Here is a 16683-nt window from a genome sequence, read left to right on the forward strand (position 1 = left end):
GCACTAAATGACTCACCCACAGCCACGCCCACGCCTGCCGCCCACTGCCACACATTTGGGCGGTAGGGAAAGGATGTGTCGAGTGCGTTGCACTGAATTTTACAGCTTTTGTTTCGCCGCTCGACGAGCTGCTCTTTCTTTCTCCACCGACTGAGCTTGTGTTTTATATGCGTTTATCTCCCAGGCTGCCGCCTTTTCGCATTGTTTCCCCTTTCCTTGTTGCACTGCATCTGGTGCCGAGCCTCCTTCTCCTTATCCTCAGCCTCAGCCTCCTCCTTCTCCTACTCCTCCTGCGTTTGCTTACTGCTCATCCCGCTTTGCTTATTGGCAGAGAGGTCCTTGGTCCTTGTGCCTTATGCCTTGTGCCTTGTTCCTTGTGCCTGAGCAACGTTTACAAACATCCAGTTGAGTGGCTCTGAGTGTCATTGTTCTTGAACATTTGAACATGTGTTGTCAGTGCGAGACCTGCACAGCTGAATGCACCCATGGAAGATATCCATCCATCGTCCTGTGCACTGCAAAAAATAATGTGCCATTCACCGCACGGCATCCATAACTCGCAACGATACAACTTGCGCATATTCTCCGCAATCTGCTTTCATTGGCATAACTTTCACCATCTCCACAAAAGTTTAAGCGGCGGCAACTTTTTAACCTTCCACAGGTTCCGAGCATTGCCTGTTTTTATTTATGTTCCCAATGCATCATAATTAAGATAAAGTGCACTTAAGCTCTCAGTTTTTGCATTTGACAGCTTGCCAAAATCGTAATTAAAATCTTACGTGATTGAACTTATATTTTGTCAATTTAATGCATCGATTTTGTGTGATAGGTAAATTCTATTTAATTGATTTTATATTGCTGGTGACTTAATTGATAGGCTTTCTTGTGCCTAAAAATTATTTTTTCTTTGATTGTTTGGAAGCCAAGCGCATTTTATTCGTGTGTAACCATTTTCTCCTCATCCACTGCCTCTGCAATCATCTCGCCAAGCTCGAGCGCCTCAGTGCCTCTGGCCAAAAAGCGATTTGATTATGACAACGGTTTTGGCCATGTTTTAATTCGATGTTTCGCGGCTGCACTTCCGGCGGAAGCCACTCCGGCCGCCAAGCGGAAAACTTTGGCCCGTTGTCACCTTGCCGCCTGGCTGCTCACTTTGCCAATATCTGGCCAAATCCAATATAGTTGCTCCAGCTGCGGCCAAAGTGGGGTTGGGTGGGGTTGGGTGTGGCTGAAGTGGCAGCCGAGAAAGAAGTGCAACTACAACCATTAGCATTTGACAGAAGAATGGAATAGAAGTCAACAGAAGTGCGGGCCAAGTGAGCCTCTTGGAGAGTGAAAAAAAGGCGAAATGGGAAAAAATATTTGCGCCACCAGAAATTGACAACTGTTTGCTTAGTAGAGAGTGTTTGCACCCCCTGGCCAAAGGAGCCAAAGGAGCCAGGAACCGAAAACCGAAGCCCCTCCCCCTCCCCGCCGAACAAACCCCTTCGAGCAGCCGATGCAGCTGGCGCTGAAAGCGGAAATTTGACACTCTCGTTCCCACTTTCACTTTCGCCTTTCGCCCGCAGGGCCATAAACAGGGGAATTGATGGCAATAGTGCTGGACGGACGGACGGCGGGGGGAGAAAGTTCAGGGGAAAGTGCGAGTGTTGCGAGTGTGGCAGTGAGGAAGATGAAAACATTCCATTTGCTAGAATGTTGCGCGTTATATCAGCTTACGTTTTAATGGCAGTGCCGCTGGCCGCTCTTCTTGCCAGTCAATGATATAGTTTCGTTGGCCATTCGCCGGAGCAGAATGTGCCATTAGATGGCAGCTGAAACAAAGGGAGCAGGCGGACGAGGAGCAGGAGGAGGAGCAGGAGGAGCAGGAGAAAGTGCCATCCATGGTCAAACTATTTGATTACCAATTGCTTCTACTGGAGCAGAAGGAGAGCAGAGGAGTGGCAGGGATATCTGATGATGGCTTTTAATTGCCGCATCCATTGCAAAGCGCTAATGCTGCAAGTTGCTCCGTGGAATAAAAGGAAAATGGCCAAAGGAATGGAGAAGCGTGGAAAGCGCTAACAGAAAAAGGTTTCAATGGAACAATGTGTGTGTCAAGGGATACTTGAACTTAAAGTAGCGAGCAGAGGACTTGACATACTAAAGGCTTTATCTCAATCTCTTTAAATAACTTTCATGATAGATGACCCCTTAATCAAATGAACACTACACTTATTAACATAGATTTTACGTACCACACTTATTTAAATAAGAAATAGCTGTTTTAGTAAGGCAAACTAAACTATCCAAGGGCACCAACTAGGACTGCAGTACGCCTGACCTCCTCGAAATGTAATCAATCAACTTTAGTTGCAGGACTCTATTTCCAAATTGCTTTCTGAGCCACGAAATCGATTAAGAACTCGACCGCGAAAGTTTTGCGGGCACTATCTCTGAAAATCTGACTAGTCCAATAAGTCTATTTTCTTGTCCATAAATTTGTAATTCGTATTTCCCACTACAAGCGACTGGAACTTTTCGGGGAAAACAAACTTGCCATTGGCAGGCGCTTTTCCGGCAACGAATCGATAAAACGGAATGACTAGCAGAAAGTGTAAATAGAACTATTTGACCCTGGACAACATCATAAATATGTCACGCTGAAACCAAAAACAATTTGTCAGCAGGGGACGGGACTGAGTTAACATATAATAATATTATGTCCTGTCCGGAACCCAAGGCGCAACCCGCTCCGCAACTTTAATCAATAAATTGTACTATTATTAAACCTACGCCCTCAATCGCCTGCAGTCTTGTGTGCTGCATCTTGTGTGTTCTATGTGTGTGTGCGTGTGTGCTGAATGGCGACCCACAAATATTTGTGCGCTGCTTGTGGCACACTCGTAACGATGCCCCAAAATATGAGTCCGACAAGGACGTATTTGCCGGGCCCACAGGCGCAGATACCCGTGGAAGCCGTAGTCGTGCACATGCGGGTGCTCCGCCCACGTCCACGTCCACATCCACGTCCGCATCTTGGTCCGGAATGTGTGTTCCGGGCCCTCTCTCCTTTTGGCTTCGTTACGCTAACAAGCTGCAGCTGCAGCCCCGAAACACTTGGCGAACAAGTCCTGAAATTTAGAAACTTCTTTCAATTTAGCAGCGCACTCAAGGAGTTTCTATAATGAGCTGCAATGGTGGAAACGAGAATTTTCTATCGTTGGCCCAAACTCACATTATTTTCGGAACATAATGTGCTTTTAACCAACGCTTTTAAGCAACGCTTTTAATGGCTAGTCGCTTTTATTTTCGGTTAACTATATAATGGGTTCTTTCAAGCAGCCAGTTGTACTTAATGTTCTTTCAGTAATTATTTCTGCATTAAATAGGTTTGCAAGAGAACTTTTCATTTTTAGCTTTAATCAATCTTAAGGTTGTAAAGTTTAAATGGACTGTCAGGATGGATTTTGTTTAGTGTATGGACCCTGTGATCCTTTTCCGCACATTCTACTCCCCCGTCTGAGGGCAAGAGCCGAGCACAATGTATGAAGGATGCCAGCCAGTCCTTGCGAGCAATTTGTGGGGCCTGGGTGGTAATGCCGGAGCCTGTGTGTCCTGGCCTCTTGCTTAATTTTACATCAAATTTATAACTGACTTATTGGCACTTGGCACTGGGATTATGCCTTCCAGGCGAGCACTTCCCACCCGGAACACCCGAACAACCGAACTGAGGAGCTGCTCGTTCGCTCGCAGGCCATTACGTATACGCAGTGTGTGAGTGCGGCTGACAGGGAATAGGGAAAGTTTTTGCTCCTCCGGCGGGAACTCAAGTTGGGCAAACTGCAGAGATCAGGTAGATGGAAATTCAAATAGTGTGGCTAGGGAGTCGAGACCCCTTTGGCTTTGCTGGGGCTCTGCCCAGAAATACTTCATTTATGCAATTTGCAATATTGGCAACTCAGCAACACGAGTGGGCGCATCCCATCGCATCCCATCGCATCGCACCGCATCCATCGTCCTTTTTCCTTTTCCACGGAGCGAATCCTTGATACTCGCTACACCGCTGGCAGCTGTCGTCAGTTTCGTTCTCGCTTTTTTATCAAAAGCAATTTTGCACTTTCTTTGGCTTGGCCTTTTAATAAATTCCACCAAGCTTTGCATTTTCAGCACTTTTCCGGGCAGCATTTCTCCGCCCCGGCTATTCTGCAGCCACCTCGGCTGCTGTTTCGCTTCTTTTTTTGTGTTTTTTTTTTCTACTACTACTTTTTGCGCTTTGTGCTGATTTTAACACTTTTCGAAATTTCCGAGTAGGCCACGAAATTGGCAGAGGCCACGCTCAGGCGGAGGCTCAGCCAGATACCAGATACCAGAAACCGGCAACCAAAAACCAGAAACCAGAGCCGAGAGACCAGGCAACGAACCGAATCCGGGTTGAGTTTTGGCAGGAGCCTCACCTTCGTTTTTTGCTGGAATTTTAATGAAAATTTAAATAATTGAAAACCGTGTTGCAAGTGCGACAGGCGGAGTCCGCTCGCTGATAGTGTTGCATATTAATGAGAGCAGCTTCCGCTCCATTCGCCAAAACGCTTTAAGGGCTCTCGGTTAAAGCGATTTGGCAGGTGACCAAAAGGCGACAAGAGGTGTTCTTCCTTCAGCCAAACTCCTGCTCCTTGGCTGCAGCTTGCACAGCATTTGACAATGACAAATGATTACTTTTATGGCCGCGACCCCCCCGGGTGAGCGGGCACGGCACTAAAGTTTCTTCCAGGGCGAACTGAATCCCCAGGCGGCTGTTCAGGGGCACCGAAGAAAACGGACAGCAGGTTCTTTAAGAATCAAGTTAAATACTTTTCTGGTTATTTTTAGTGAGTTTTGATTCAGTTTGGTGTATTTTATGAGGCAATCACAAATGCAAGTTGTGTGACACACGTTGCTGTTAGAGGATAAGCTCAAAAAGTTACTCTCGAACGGAGATTAAAAACTTTTAAAATCTAAAGGCTTAAAGGAACAAAAAGCATTACTCATTTATGTTCTCTTTTTCTCGTTCAAAAATGTATAAATTATTTTCATATCTATATGGGCTTTTAAATCATTCAAATAACCAAAATGGCAAGTGCAGTTGACTGTCGGATTAGAGATACTCTGCATTAATTGAAGTGTGAAATCGTGATGTTGCATAAACATCAGATTTTTTTCCGTGCAATCGAAACAGGTAACGCGGCGGGCGGAATCAGGAGGCTTCCTCCGTCATCCTTGCCAAGTAAAGTGCGACATCCCGTGAATAAGTGTGTGTGTGCCCGAGTGTTGGTGTTGGTGTTGGTGGGGCTTTGGCTTACGTCCTGACAGGAAGTGGTCTCGGCTACTTACCACGCAGCAGTCGGGTCCAACACTTGCCTCTATAGTATTTATACAGACAGGAACCCTCCTTCGTCCGTCGTCCTGTGACTTTTACCTATCCGGCAGTACTTCTTGCATCCGGCCGTGTCCTGTTTACCAAACGAATTAAATTGTTCGCCTCGAGTGTATTCGGAGTTTTGACGCACAGACATGCGGCGGCAACTGTGATTGTTGTTTGTTGTTTGTTGTTTCGGCGCCACAGCCCAGGGCCTCCGAATTTGTTAATCTGTGCCACTCAATCAGCGGAGCCGGTTGCCAGCCACTTTTGCTCCCTGCCAACACACTAATTATGCACGTGTCAGGCAGGATTCAGTGGGGGATAAGCCGGGAGTAAGTGGAGCACACATCTCACCTAGAAGTGGGCGGGACGTAGGGCTGCGAGTGGCTAGGAATGGCGAACTAGGGTAAGCACACATGCGAAAGAGGAGGGAACTTGATTTATTGGCAAACAGCATGATATTTCATCCCTAACTAATGGCTGGCACAAGTAAAACTCAAGCGATTAACAATTTCATCAAAATTATTCTTCGACTTTTCTCCTTCTCTCAATAAATACATATAGTTTTTGCAAGAGGCGAAGATTTCATTATATATTTACTTAGTTATCAGCTTTTAATATTTCATACCCTAAGGCCAAGTACAAAACCTCTTTCCATTAGAAGCACTTTGTTTACCTGTGCTTTCAATAAATTTGTCGCATAAAGTGAAGAGCCCATTAGGTGGCACTTAATCTAAGAATGCGACTGTACATCTGAATTCCAGGAACATAAACAGCACTTTTCACGTATCTAACTGCGCCAGAAACTATGCTTATTAGGTTTCACTGTCGATTGCCGTTCAGGTGGTTCAGGTGCGCCTCCCTCCTGGGCCTATATGATTAACGACCGCACTCGCACACACACACACACACACACACACACACAGTCACACACACGCTCAAAGTGAGACAAATGTGACGAGCATTTGACATCAATTATCGCACCAGGCCTTAGGCAAAACCAATGCCGTAGCTATGGGTGGATCCCCAGAACCATTTGGCCACCTCCTCCTCCTCCTGCTCCTCCTGCTCCTCCTCCTGCTCCCTTCGCATCCGGAGTGTGGTACGTGAGCCGGGGCCATCGATTTCCATCCATGAAGTTGGCTTAGCCTGTCATTGAGTAACGCGGTTCGTGTGCAGGCAGTCAGCCAGGTAGGCTGGTAGGCAGTCAGCTAGGCAGGAAGCTCGGAACACGAGCCAAGGCCAAGTTAATTGATTTTTTATTAGCAGCCAGCTCGGGGTAACAAAACACTGGGTATACACACACAAACACAATACAGTCCTCCAGGTGGAGGCCAACACAGTTGAACTTCTCTAAGCCAAACTTTCATAAATCGAAGCCCATGTCATGCAAGCTCAAAGGACGGCGTATAATGAAATTTCACTGGGAATCAAATCCACAAAGCACCTGTTCACAGAAAGCTAAGCACGTTAAATTTGTATTGTAAAGTACTTATTGGAAAATGTTGCATAAGCAATGAGTAAGTGTAGTAAAAGTCCTAGTAACCAAATCTGCAGTATTTCCAAATTAAAATATCAAAGTGGAATTTTTTGTTGCATTTTATAGTAGTTCATAAAATGTCATTTACTTAAATCTGTAGAGCTTCCTTGGCAAATACTTCTGAGACTGTTTGCAGGGCATTTAAAACATGTTCATAGGCGATTGTGTTGGCAGATATTGGTTTCAGTTATGGAATTTCTACGGCGCTCGGTGTGGGAATACGACAGGGTTTTTCGTTGTGATGAAAAACCGCAGCGAGATAAAAAATTGACAATTTTCAATTTGAGTTGCGGAAATATTTTGATTTCCTTTCTGGTGGCGCACAAAAAACGTGGGAAATTCGCATGGGCACATATGCTGGTCAGGAGCGTAGCTGCGCAGAGGGGAGGGGGCCCGGGGGGGTGAGGTGCTGTGTGCACTGGCTTGTCCCGCTTGTCGCAAATATTTTCCGCTCCATTTCCCGCAAAGAATGGAGGAGCAGGCGGCGGAGGAGTGCTCTCGTCCTGTGGAGCGAAGCCACAGCGGGCGGCACTTTGTCAGCGCAATAAAAGTTGGCGTGTGAATTGTGCTGCTGCCCAGAAGACAGAAGACAGAAAGCGGAGAGCTTCAAGCTGCCGGCGGCTTAATCAGCTGGGAAAGGAGTCAGCGGGGTGAGGTGGAGCATGGAAGGGGGGGAATGGACTGTGCGGGGCCTTGGGAAAAGCATGCACTTTAAATTATGCATATAATTCACCCGCTCGCCCCACCAAGTAATTAAGTAGATAGCAGCCAATGTGGGGCCCTCACTGCGTATACGTGATACGTACATTATATACCCGCACACATTTGCATACACACACATACTACATGTGTGCATACGAGTATGCATATGCATACGTATGTACATGTGTGTGGCAGTGGCAGCGGCGTGGGTGTGATTCAGCCTCAAATGAGTATTTACGAGTGTGGGTCTGCGGGGAGCACGTGGGGAATACGTGAGGAATACGGAGGGAATACGTGGGGAGTACGTGTGGTCCTGGCGAAGGCTTGCCGGCGTTTTAATTAGAAATTCATGCGCCTAGTTGAGCAGCCTCAGTAAACTTCTGTAAGCCCCGCTTGACTGACTCACTTGACTTGACTTGCGCCCACTCGAGAGGCGCCTTGGAAACGGAAAAGAGTGCTCCCGCATTTCTTCTTCTCCGACTTTTCCGAGGCTGCTCTTGTTTTCCTTTTTGCATATTGATTGATAGGCAGCACGAGAGAAAGGCACGAAAATAAACTCAGAAATTAGAAGGGGGCCGTTGATAAATCGCTTTTGGGCTGACACGTACTGGCCATTTATCAGCAGGCCAATAAAAACAGATTCGATAGATTGGCAAGGTCAGAGTGGTGATTCATTTTGCACATTCCGCATGCAAATTGAATTAAAGCAATCTTAATTACATCGAAGTGAATTAAGCTGTGCTCAGGAAACCGAAAACTTTTCTCCACCGCAAAGCAGTCAGCCTCTGACAGGACGAACAGGACAGGACGCACAGGACGAACAGGGCGAGCAGAACGAACAGGATGTGTGCGGAACTTCTGGGGGCTTCGGGAGTAAGCCGAGTATGTCATTTCATTGAATCAAAAACCACTCAGCTATTGAAAATCAATTTGTGCTGCAACAGCTGCGGAAGTCAGCCAGATTCGCAGTCACAGAAAATAAGCGACATTGAGGTGCCCCGCCCACATGCCATTTTCCGCCCTAACACTTGCAATAATAATAAAAGTACATGAAAAGCGAAACTCAGCATTCGCATTCGGCAGCAACCAGCAGTTTGAGGTGTGTGATCAGCAGTCGTCGCACACAACGCCTTTTAAACCATTTCAAAATCGAGTTAAGGGGACAAGGACGACCGGACCCAAGCCCAAGCCCAAGCCCAAGCCCACTGGCATTCACCTGTTTGTATGCAAAATGATGTGGCAGTGCCACTGAAAATTGATGGCAGTCACGTAGGTGAGGAGCCAGCGCTAAAGGAAAAGCCCCAGCACAGGTGGGCAAGCTCAATGGGAATTTCCCTCGTTTTCCGTTTTGTTTTCAGCAATAAAAGTGAAAAGTAAAAAGTAAACAGTAAAAAGGAAAAAGGAAAGTAAAAAGTAAGAGTAAAATGCGAAGCAAGTGGGACAGAGATGCAAATTACATTCGGAGGTGGAAAAGATGTGAGGATGTGAGGATGCAAGTGTCATTACAGGAAGAATCAGAGGACATTTCACGCAGCTTAACCGACGCCCTTGGGGATTTGTGCTCACCCACCTCGGCTTAATGAAAGTCCTTTGCTCCTCCTTATATTTGGGCAAGAGCAGCTTAGGGAGCTGGTCATAAAACAAAATGGGGCGTGGCCCACGCCTGAGCCAACCAGCCAACTGAAAATGTGAACAAAATGGAGCCTGGCTGGCAAATGGCTTAGCACTTCGAAGTGTGGCCTCTAAAATTTCGAAAAGCCAACGAGGCTCAGCCTGAGCCGATTAAACTTATCGGCCGTTCCAGCTCGAGTTGCACAGCGTGTGGCCAAAAGCAAACAGCACTCTGCAATTTTAATTGCGGCCAATAAATTTCACATCCTATCCATCAGGAGGCGGGGCACGAATGCGCCTTTCCGCATTTATTAAGTGCTGGGAAACTCCGGCACGAATGGCACAAATGGCACGAGCTGCGGTTAACCAGGCCAGAGAAATCCAACCGAAGCCGGACAGGTTTGACTTGCATCTGTCATCCGTTGGCATTCAATCTCTGCTCTCTCAATCGCAGTGGCATTTGTTATGGTTTCGGTGCGGCTGTTGTTGATTGTCAAACACAAACTGTGGCGCCTCAGAATCCATGTCCTTTTCACATCCTGCAGCTGGAATGCTAATGGGTATATAGTTAACTCTTCAGATTCTTGGGTTGGTAACTAGATCCAGAAAGTTTTATTTACCTGAATAAGATATAAATTCCTTTCGCTTAGTAATGTGATTAATGAATTATTGATGGCTTACTATATTCTTAGTATTAAAGCTATGTAATATCAAGTAATCGTATATCTACTCAAGTAAATATTTGTAGAAAAGCATTAGATTGTGTTAGATAGCCTTAAAGTATGCAACGAATTTCCCTGCTGCCCCAAAAGTGCCGGGTATCCTTTCGTCGCCCAAAGGACTTTGGCTGCTGTAAGTGTCAGTTGCAGTTGCAGATGACACAAGCAATTTGCTGTCGCAGTTAATGAAAATTGAAAAGTGTTCGTTCGCATTACGCATACGCCAAGGGGTCCGTCCGTGTGCCTGTGTGTGTATGTGTGCGTATGTGAGGCATCCTGTGAATTGGATCGATGATGCATTGCGAGAGTGATGTGGTTGCATAATCGCTGTTCCACATTGCGCGCTGCACTGATCACACAGATACACAGATACACATGGACACACCCACTCACACACACACACGTACACACAATGACGCAGCAGGAGCAGCAACAAGCAAACCCATTAGAAGTTGCAACAGTTTTACAGCCCCCCTCTCACCCGCCAACCCCGCAGGCGTCCTGTTTTTGTGTAGAGTCATTTTTGCGCTCAGAAGCACTCACTAAAACAAATAAACACTTTGCGCATTGTTTCGTTTTGACAAATGCGTGTAATTTACGGAAATGTTGTGTTTGTCCATTCCACTCTGCTCTTACCCCTCCCCCTTTGTCACTATATATATCCACATGTCTGACTGCATGCAGGTATATGGCGCCGCACTCCTTGTTGGCTAAATTGTCTTAGCCATGTTTGCAAAGCTCTTGGACTCCTTAGCCAGACTCTACTCTACGGCAATTAGTCGGAGCTGGGGAAATGCCATGAAATGGCAGGCAGATGCACCACCACCCACTGCCACCCACATCCCACCGTGTCCTGCACACACTTACACTTACTCTAGATTACAAAGGCAGCGGCGGGCTAGAAAAATATAGGTTAAAACTGAATGTACGCTGGTTTTTCCTCTTTTTTTATCCCCCTCCGCATAAAAGCAGCAGCAGCAGCAGGGCAGCTCATCAAAGTGGCAATAAAATATGCTTTCATATTGCCAGTGCTCGAATGGGCCATCGTGGACCAATTGAAATGCTTATTACAGGGTGGATGGGGGGCGTATCCAGCGAATACAGCGTATCTGGCGTATCTGGCATATCTGGCATATCGGCGGGCTGTGGTTAAGCAGATCAGGCATGGCAATCACAAAGGATGCGGCGGCTCCTTTTTTCCTTTTGTTGGCCAGCGCGCTTTGTTGCGGCCTTAATGAGGAAATTTCCATTGGCCGGCTTGCGCTCGAGCTGGCAATTTACGATACCTTTGTGGTTTCAATCTAGCAATGGGCAACATAATTAAAAATTGTGACAGCCATAAATTTCGTTTTGGGTTTCCTCCTCCGAGACGCCAGATAGCAGATAATTAAAGTGGCCGGGCAAGGAATACAACAAAAAATCAGCGAACAGAAAAGTTGTTCATTTCACTCAGACTGTAAGCTGGCAACTTGTGCTTTTCACTGGGGAAAGTAGCTTAAAAAGCCAAGCGAAATCAATTAGGTCGCAATTTATGTCAAAATGCGAGTGTGGGTGGTGTGGGTTTTTGGCTTGGCAGCACTTTAAGCCTTTTTAGTCTTCCGGCAAAGGCAACATTTGATTTCAGTCTGCCAGTAGTGCAGCGGTAGCAACAGCTGCTGCTGATTGCGCTGCACATGGCAAGGGAAGAGGGGGCAAGGGAATGCCCACATCAGCGACGGCCACGCCCCCATCTACGCCCCTGTCCATTTAGCAGCTGGCTGCGGGCTTTGACGTCCCCTTTCTGGATAGGACTTGGCCTGTTGTAAAGTGTCAAAACGTGTACTTGTCGCTGGCAGGATGTGCTGATGCTGATGCCGCTGCTGCTGTTGCAGCTCCTTTAATTTGAATTTTATGCACTGCATGCATAAATTTATGGCCGGTGGACCCCGCCCCCAAATGGCGACGACAATGACAAAGGCAACATGACAGGCACATGTCCATTATGGCCAGACTTGGCCCGGCTTCGCCCTTTCTTGGCGTCGCCACTCAGGCGTTGCATCCTGGCCATCCGGCGCCCGACATTCAAATGTGCTGGTTGTCGGTCGACCGGCTGCCAGAGACACCGAAAGTCAAAGGCCACCGAAAGGCGGCGCACTGCTGCCCAAGAATGGCCGCTTATCTTGGCCATGATGTTAACGATATTTTCAATTCAATTCCATTTCCGGCATGTGGCCGAGCAAATGCGTAAAAATTAATTACTCATCAAATATGAGCGCTTTGTGCTGCTGCTGCTGGAAAAAATTAATTTTTAATTGCAATCGCTGCGAGTGAATTAATTTGTAGCGGCGAATGCCTCGCAATCACTAAATGGCATTCCAGTGAGTTTTATCCTTTGTTGTCAGACGCGCCAATACATTGAATTTGATATCGCGCTGCGCCATATGGCAGCCTTAATATCCTGCCTGTCAGCCAGTCGCCCAAACACCCACTGCCGCCCACCTTTCGTATGAGTGACCTCGCCCCCACTTCTGTCGAGCTGTCAAAGTGCTAAAAATAACATGACGAAAAAGAGAGGGGGAAAGCGTGGTGGGTGGTGTTGGTGTGGGAAAAAAGCAAGCTGGAAAACCTGCCGAATTCAGAAAGCGAAAATCGCTCCAAGCGAAGCGAACTGCATCGAACGCGTTCTGCTGCATTATAAATACCGCAATTGCATTGAGTGCAATGATTTTTAACTTGTTTTGACGTTCTGACATCATAAAATCACGCATCACTTCTGTCTCTCGGAAATTCCGTGCGAAAGGCGAAAATGAATTCGAGATTCCAGATTCGTGATTCCAGATTGCCGAGCACCAAGGTTTTAATGGGATTGAACTCTGACGTCAGTTGAATTTTTTGAGGCAGAAGCAAAAATAGTCTAAATTAAAGCTGGCCTATTGAAATTAAATATTTCATTATTACCCGTTGGCTAGCAGCTTAAATTATTAACCATGGTCATTGGCCACTTATTGGAAATAACTTTAAATAATTAATTTTGCAATGACCACTGGAAATGTAATAAATTTTAATAAATACCTATTGTGATTCGGCATTGGTTTTATGAATGGCTTTCCCAACTAACGCTCCACCTTTTTTAATGGCGAAGGAATAGTTTTCTGATTTTTCCATTCAGAACCACCTGCTATTAATATGCCCCACTCACTTTGTGGGGCAAAAACGCAAATTAAATGCGTTGCAAGCTCATCTAATTATGCAACGCTCATGACAGATGGCAACCAAACTGAACTGCCAACCACGCACGATAACAACAGGATGGCAAGGACCACTAGGCTTACTAAACTGTGACCTCATGTCACACGTGGTTTTAATTATTGTTACAGGATGTGCGGCTGCATGTGTGCAAGGCTGTGAATGTGTGTGTGGGTGTGTGCGTGTAAGTGTGAGGATTGGAGCCTGTGTGCGTTTGTCCTGGGTGTAATTACATTTTGTGGCATTCGGCAAAGTGTTGATTATTAATTAAAATGGCTTTATTCGACGCCTGGCAGCAGACACAAAGTATCAGTTAAATATTTGGGCATTCCTTTGCCTAAATACTGTGCCCGTAATCATGGCTCCATTACGACACAACGATGGTCTACCAAAGTACACTGCAAGATTTGGGGGCTTTCAAGTATGCATAAGGGATTGGAAACATTTACTGGTTAAGGGGCTACAATTTTAGTTATATTAGATGATTGTCATAAGTAGGAAAATGATATTTTTGTATACCTAAGGTGTTTGCTGTTCAGTTATAGTATCTGTTTTCTCAGTGCATGTAATACATATGTGTGCATGTGGACAAAACTGAAATCAGAACGTTGGCAAATAGCTGCAGACAAAGTTGCAAACGGAATGCAACGAGTTGCGAGTGTTAATGGCCTGTAATTAAACGGCAACGTGAGACGTTTAAGTGGAAATTGCATTTTGGCTAATGCACTTTCTCCCCCTTTCTCTTTCTCCTTTCATATTCTGCAGAAGGATCTGTTCGTGAGCAAAGTTGAGCCGACGTCGCCGCGAAACGAACGCAAATTCTCCGCTGCCACAGCGCCATCGATGAAAACAAAGTGGCTGAAAGCATTTAAGAGCCTAAAGCCTGCTGGTTCTGGTTCAGCACAACAAGCAGATAGGTGAGTACGCCGCTTTTCCCACTCCACTATACTCCTCCTCCACCACCCACCCTTTTCCAACCACCCACCTGCACCATTTTCCCGCTGTTACACAACTATCGGGCATAGAGCAAGGCCCATTAAGTCGAATACAAACCGCGCCAGAGAGTATCTAGTATCTGCGGCCAAGGAGCCCCCCTCCAGATACAAAATGAAATAGTGCGGCGAATTGCAGAGAGAATCGCAGTAGAGGGCGGATAGATCGGGAGCGGGGCCGCCCGCACATTAATATGACTAAAAGCTTGCGGAAAACGCGGAAAAATTATTCAGGCATCCAAGGGTAGAGCAGCCACCACCGCCGCCTTTGCCGCCCATCCACCCATCCACCCAACTAACCAACCAAACAACCTCCATTTCCATTCGCAATAAAATACATATAGTACGAGTATTCGGAAGGAATTCCTAATATTTGCACAATCCGGATTATGCAATGCAATGCAATGCAGCAATTGCACTCGCAATTTACAAGATAATTCCATTCAGGTGCATAAGCCGGGCACTTCACCCTAGTTTAAGCTAAGCTAAGTTATATCTGCCATAATAACGATCTCTCCACTTCTTCTCTATATAAATTTACGTATATACCATCTCCATTCGAACACTAAATGCATTCAATACAATGCTTTGCCCAACCAACCAAAAAAATAAATAAAAACAAAATGTTACGATATACTCGATATATACTCGCGAACTATCAGCCAACCACCCCGACAAAATCAAATGTACCACGCCGTATCAACCGTATTGACTTTGAGGTAACCGAAATTCACCAAAGAACCACCACGAAAAATCCAATCACCCAGCATCTAGCATCTAGCTTTTAGTTATAGTCCCATAGTACCCATATACCCCTGTACAGACATATATGCTAAATGCCCAACTACGTATATAACCGATCCAAAATCCCAAAGGTTGCTGTAATGTTGCACGCAAATGTAGAATTAGCTGAGAAAATAAACCCTGCTTGGATGCCGGCTAATTGGTTTCGAATAACGCATCAACTGCTGCACACGACACAGTATAATTTGCCTATGTTTTGCCGTAAATCAATTTAAATTTCAATTTAACACATATACTCGCATATATTCCGAACACACAACTTAATTTGTCTTCGGGCGCCGTAAATGCCACCTGCGCCCACTGAAAGTGTCATCAATCACGTGATGGGGCGGCAATCAAGAGGCTGCATGCTGCAGGGGCACAATTGAAATCCATAGCTAGCTGCTAGTTAAACGGGTGCAAAGACAATGCTCGATCTGGATTTGGTCCAAGTCGGGCAACAAAAGTTTTTGTCCCATTCGATAACTACGGATAAATGTGTCGCTGTGCCCGTCCGTCCGGCTTTTCTGTCCGGCTTTTCTGTCTGGCTTTTCTGTTCCATATGTTCCGGCCAAGTTTCCGGCTGCGCCCAGTAAATTCCACTCGGCGAGCATTCGAGCATTCGAGCATTGAAAAATATGCGAAAAATTGCAAAACTATAAATTCTGCAGCTATTCCACCTACATGGGCACGCAGACCATTGGCTCTGCAACCCACTAGCTGCGAACTGCGAACTGGGAACTGCAAACTGCCAACTGAAACTGCGAACGTTGCAGCATCCAGTGGCAACAATACTTGGTTCTGTGCCGTGCAGCTTGGCCTGCCAATATGATGATAAATCGGAAAATCTTCTCGGCTTAGTGAACGGGCAAAGGGGTGCTTAAGTGGGCTCTATCTCTTCAAACTTCATTGCGAAATGCTCGCCACTCACTGGCCATTCACTGGGTATAAATACCCAGCATAAACACATATACATTTTATATATACATTTGCAAACGTGACAAGAAAATCGCAGTTAAAAGTTTGGCCATGTTATATTGCAAAAGTTTCGCCTGAAATTACTGAAAGCCCGAAACTAAGCCACAACCGAACCGCCCCATTTTTCCCGCCCCCCTGGAAAAAGCCAGCCAGTTACTCATTACGCCATGGTCCTGCTTTTTATGACTTGCCTTCGGTACTTGTTTTTTCCGCATTTGAGCGCATTTATTTGGCCGGCAAATGAAAGTTTTAAGTTGCATACAACCAACTAATGAATATGTTATGGAAATTATTATAATTAAACCATTACTCATGCTGCCCCTTATGACAAACGTATTTCCCCTTTTGTTTTAGCATTTTGCCATAGCTGCACCCGAAATCAAAATAACACACCAACATATCCCAATGAACAGTATAATCAATTAAAATTAGTCCCAATTAAACTCCAACCATAGATACCCTTAAGTCTACCAATTAATCGTAATTACCCCAGTATAAACCTGTATATTACTTACTGTATTGTACATACCTGTAAATTGTACATGACCGAGATAATCTCACCTCGGGTATTATTTGTTGGCTAAGTCTGTCAGTTAGTTAGATCAATATTTAGCCTAAGACTTTACGAATACATTCAGTGTCATCGTGTCAGTGTTCATTTGTAGCTGCCAATCGCACAAAGTTGCACTTTCCATCGCTACTAGTAAACCAGCCAAGCAGCCAACCAGCCACCTTCCAAATCTGACGTTTTTG

The 16683-nt window shown here is 45.8% G+C and overlaps 1 protein-coding gene across 1 annotated transcript in view; it reads left to right on the forward strand.

Annotated features, from left to right (window-relative positions):
- The window catches only part of LOC122614634, a 58296-nt gene that overhangs the window by 24652 nt on the left and 16961 nt on the right, over positions 1-16683 (forward strand). The window contains 1 exon segment of the mRNA XM_043789254.1: positions 13943-14094. Coding sequence (XP_043645189.1) covers positions 13943-14094 — 152 coding nt within the window.

Source organism: Drosophila teissieri, chromosome 2R, assembly GCF_016746235.2.
Source record: "Drosophila teissieri strain GT53w chromosome 2R, Prin_Dtei_1.1, whole genome shotgun sequence".
Classification (NCBI taxonomy): Eukaryota; Metazoa; Arthropoda; class Insecta; order Diptera; family Drosophilidae; genus Drosophila; species Drosophila teissieri.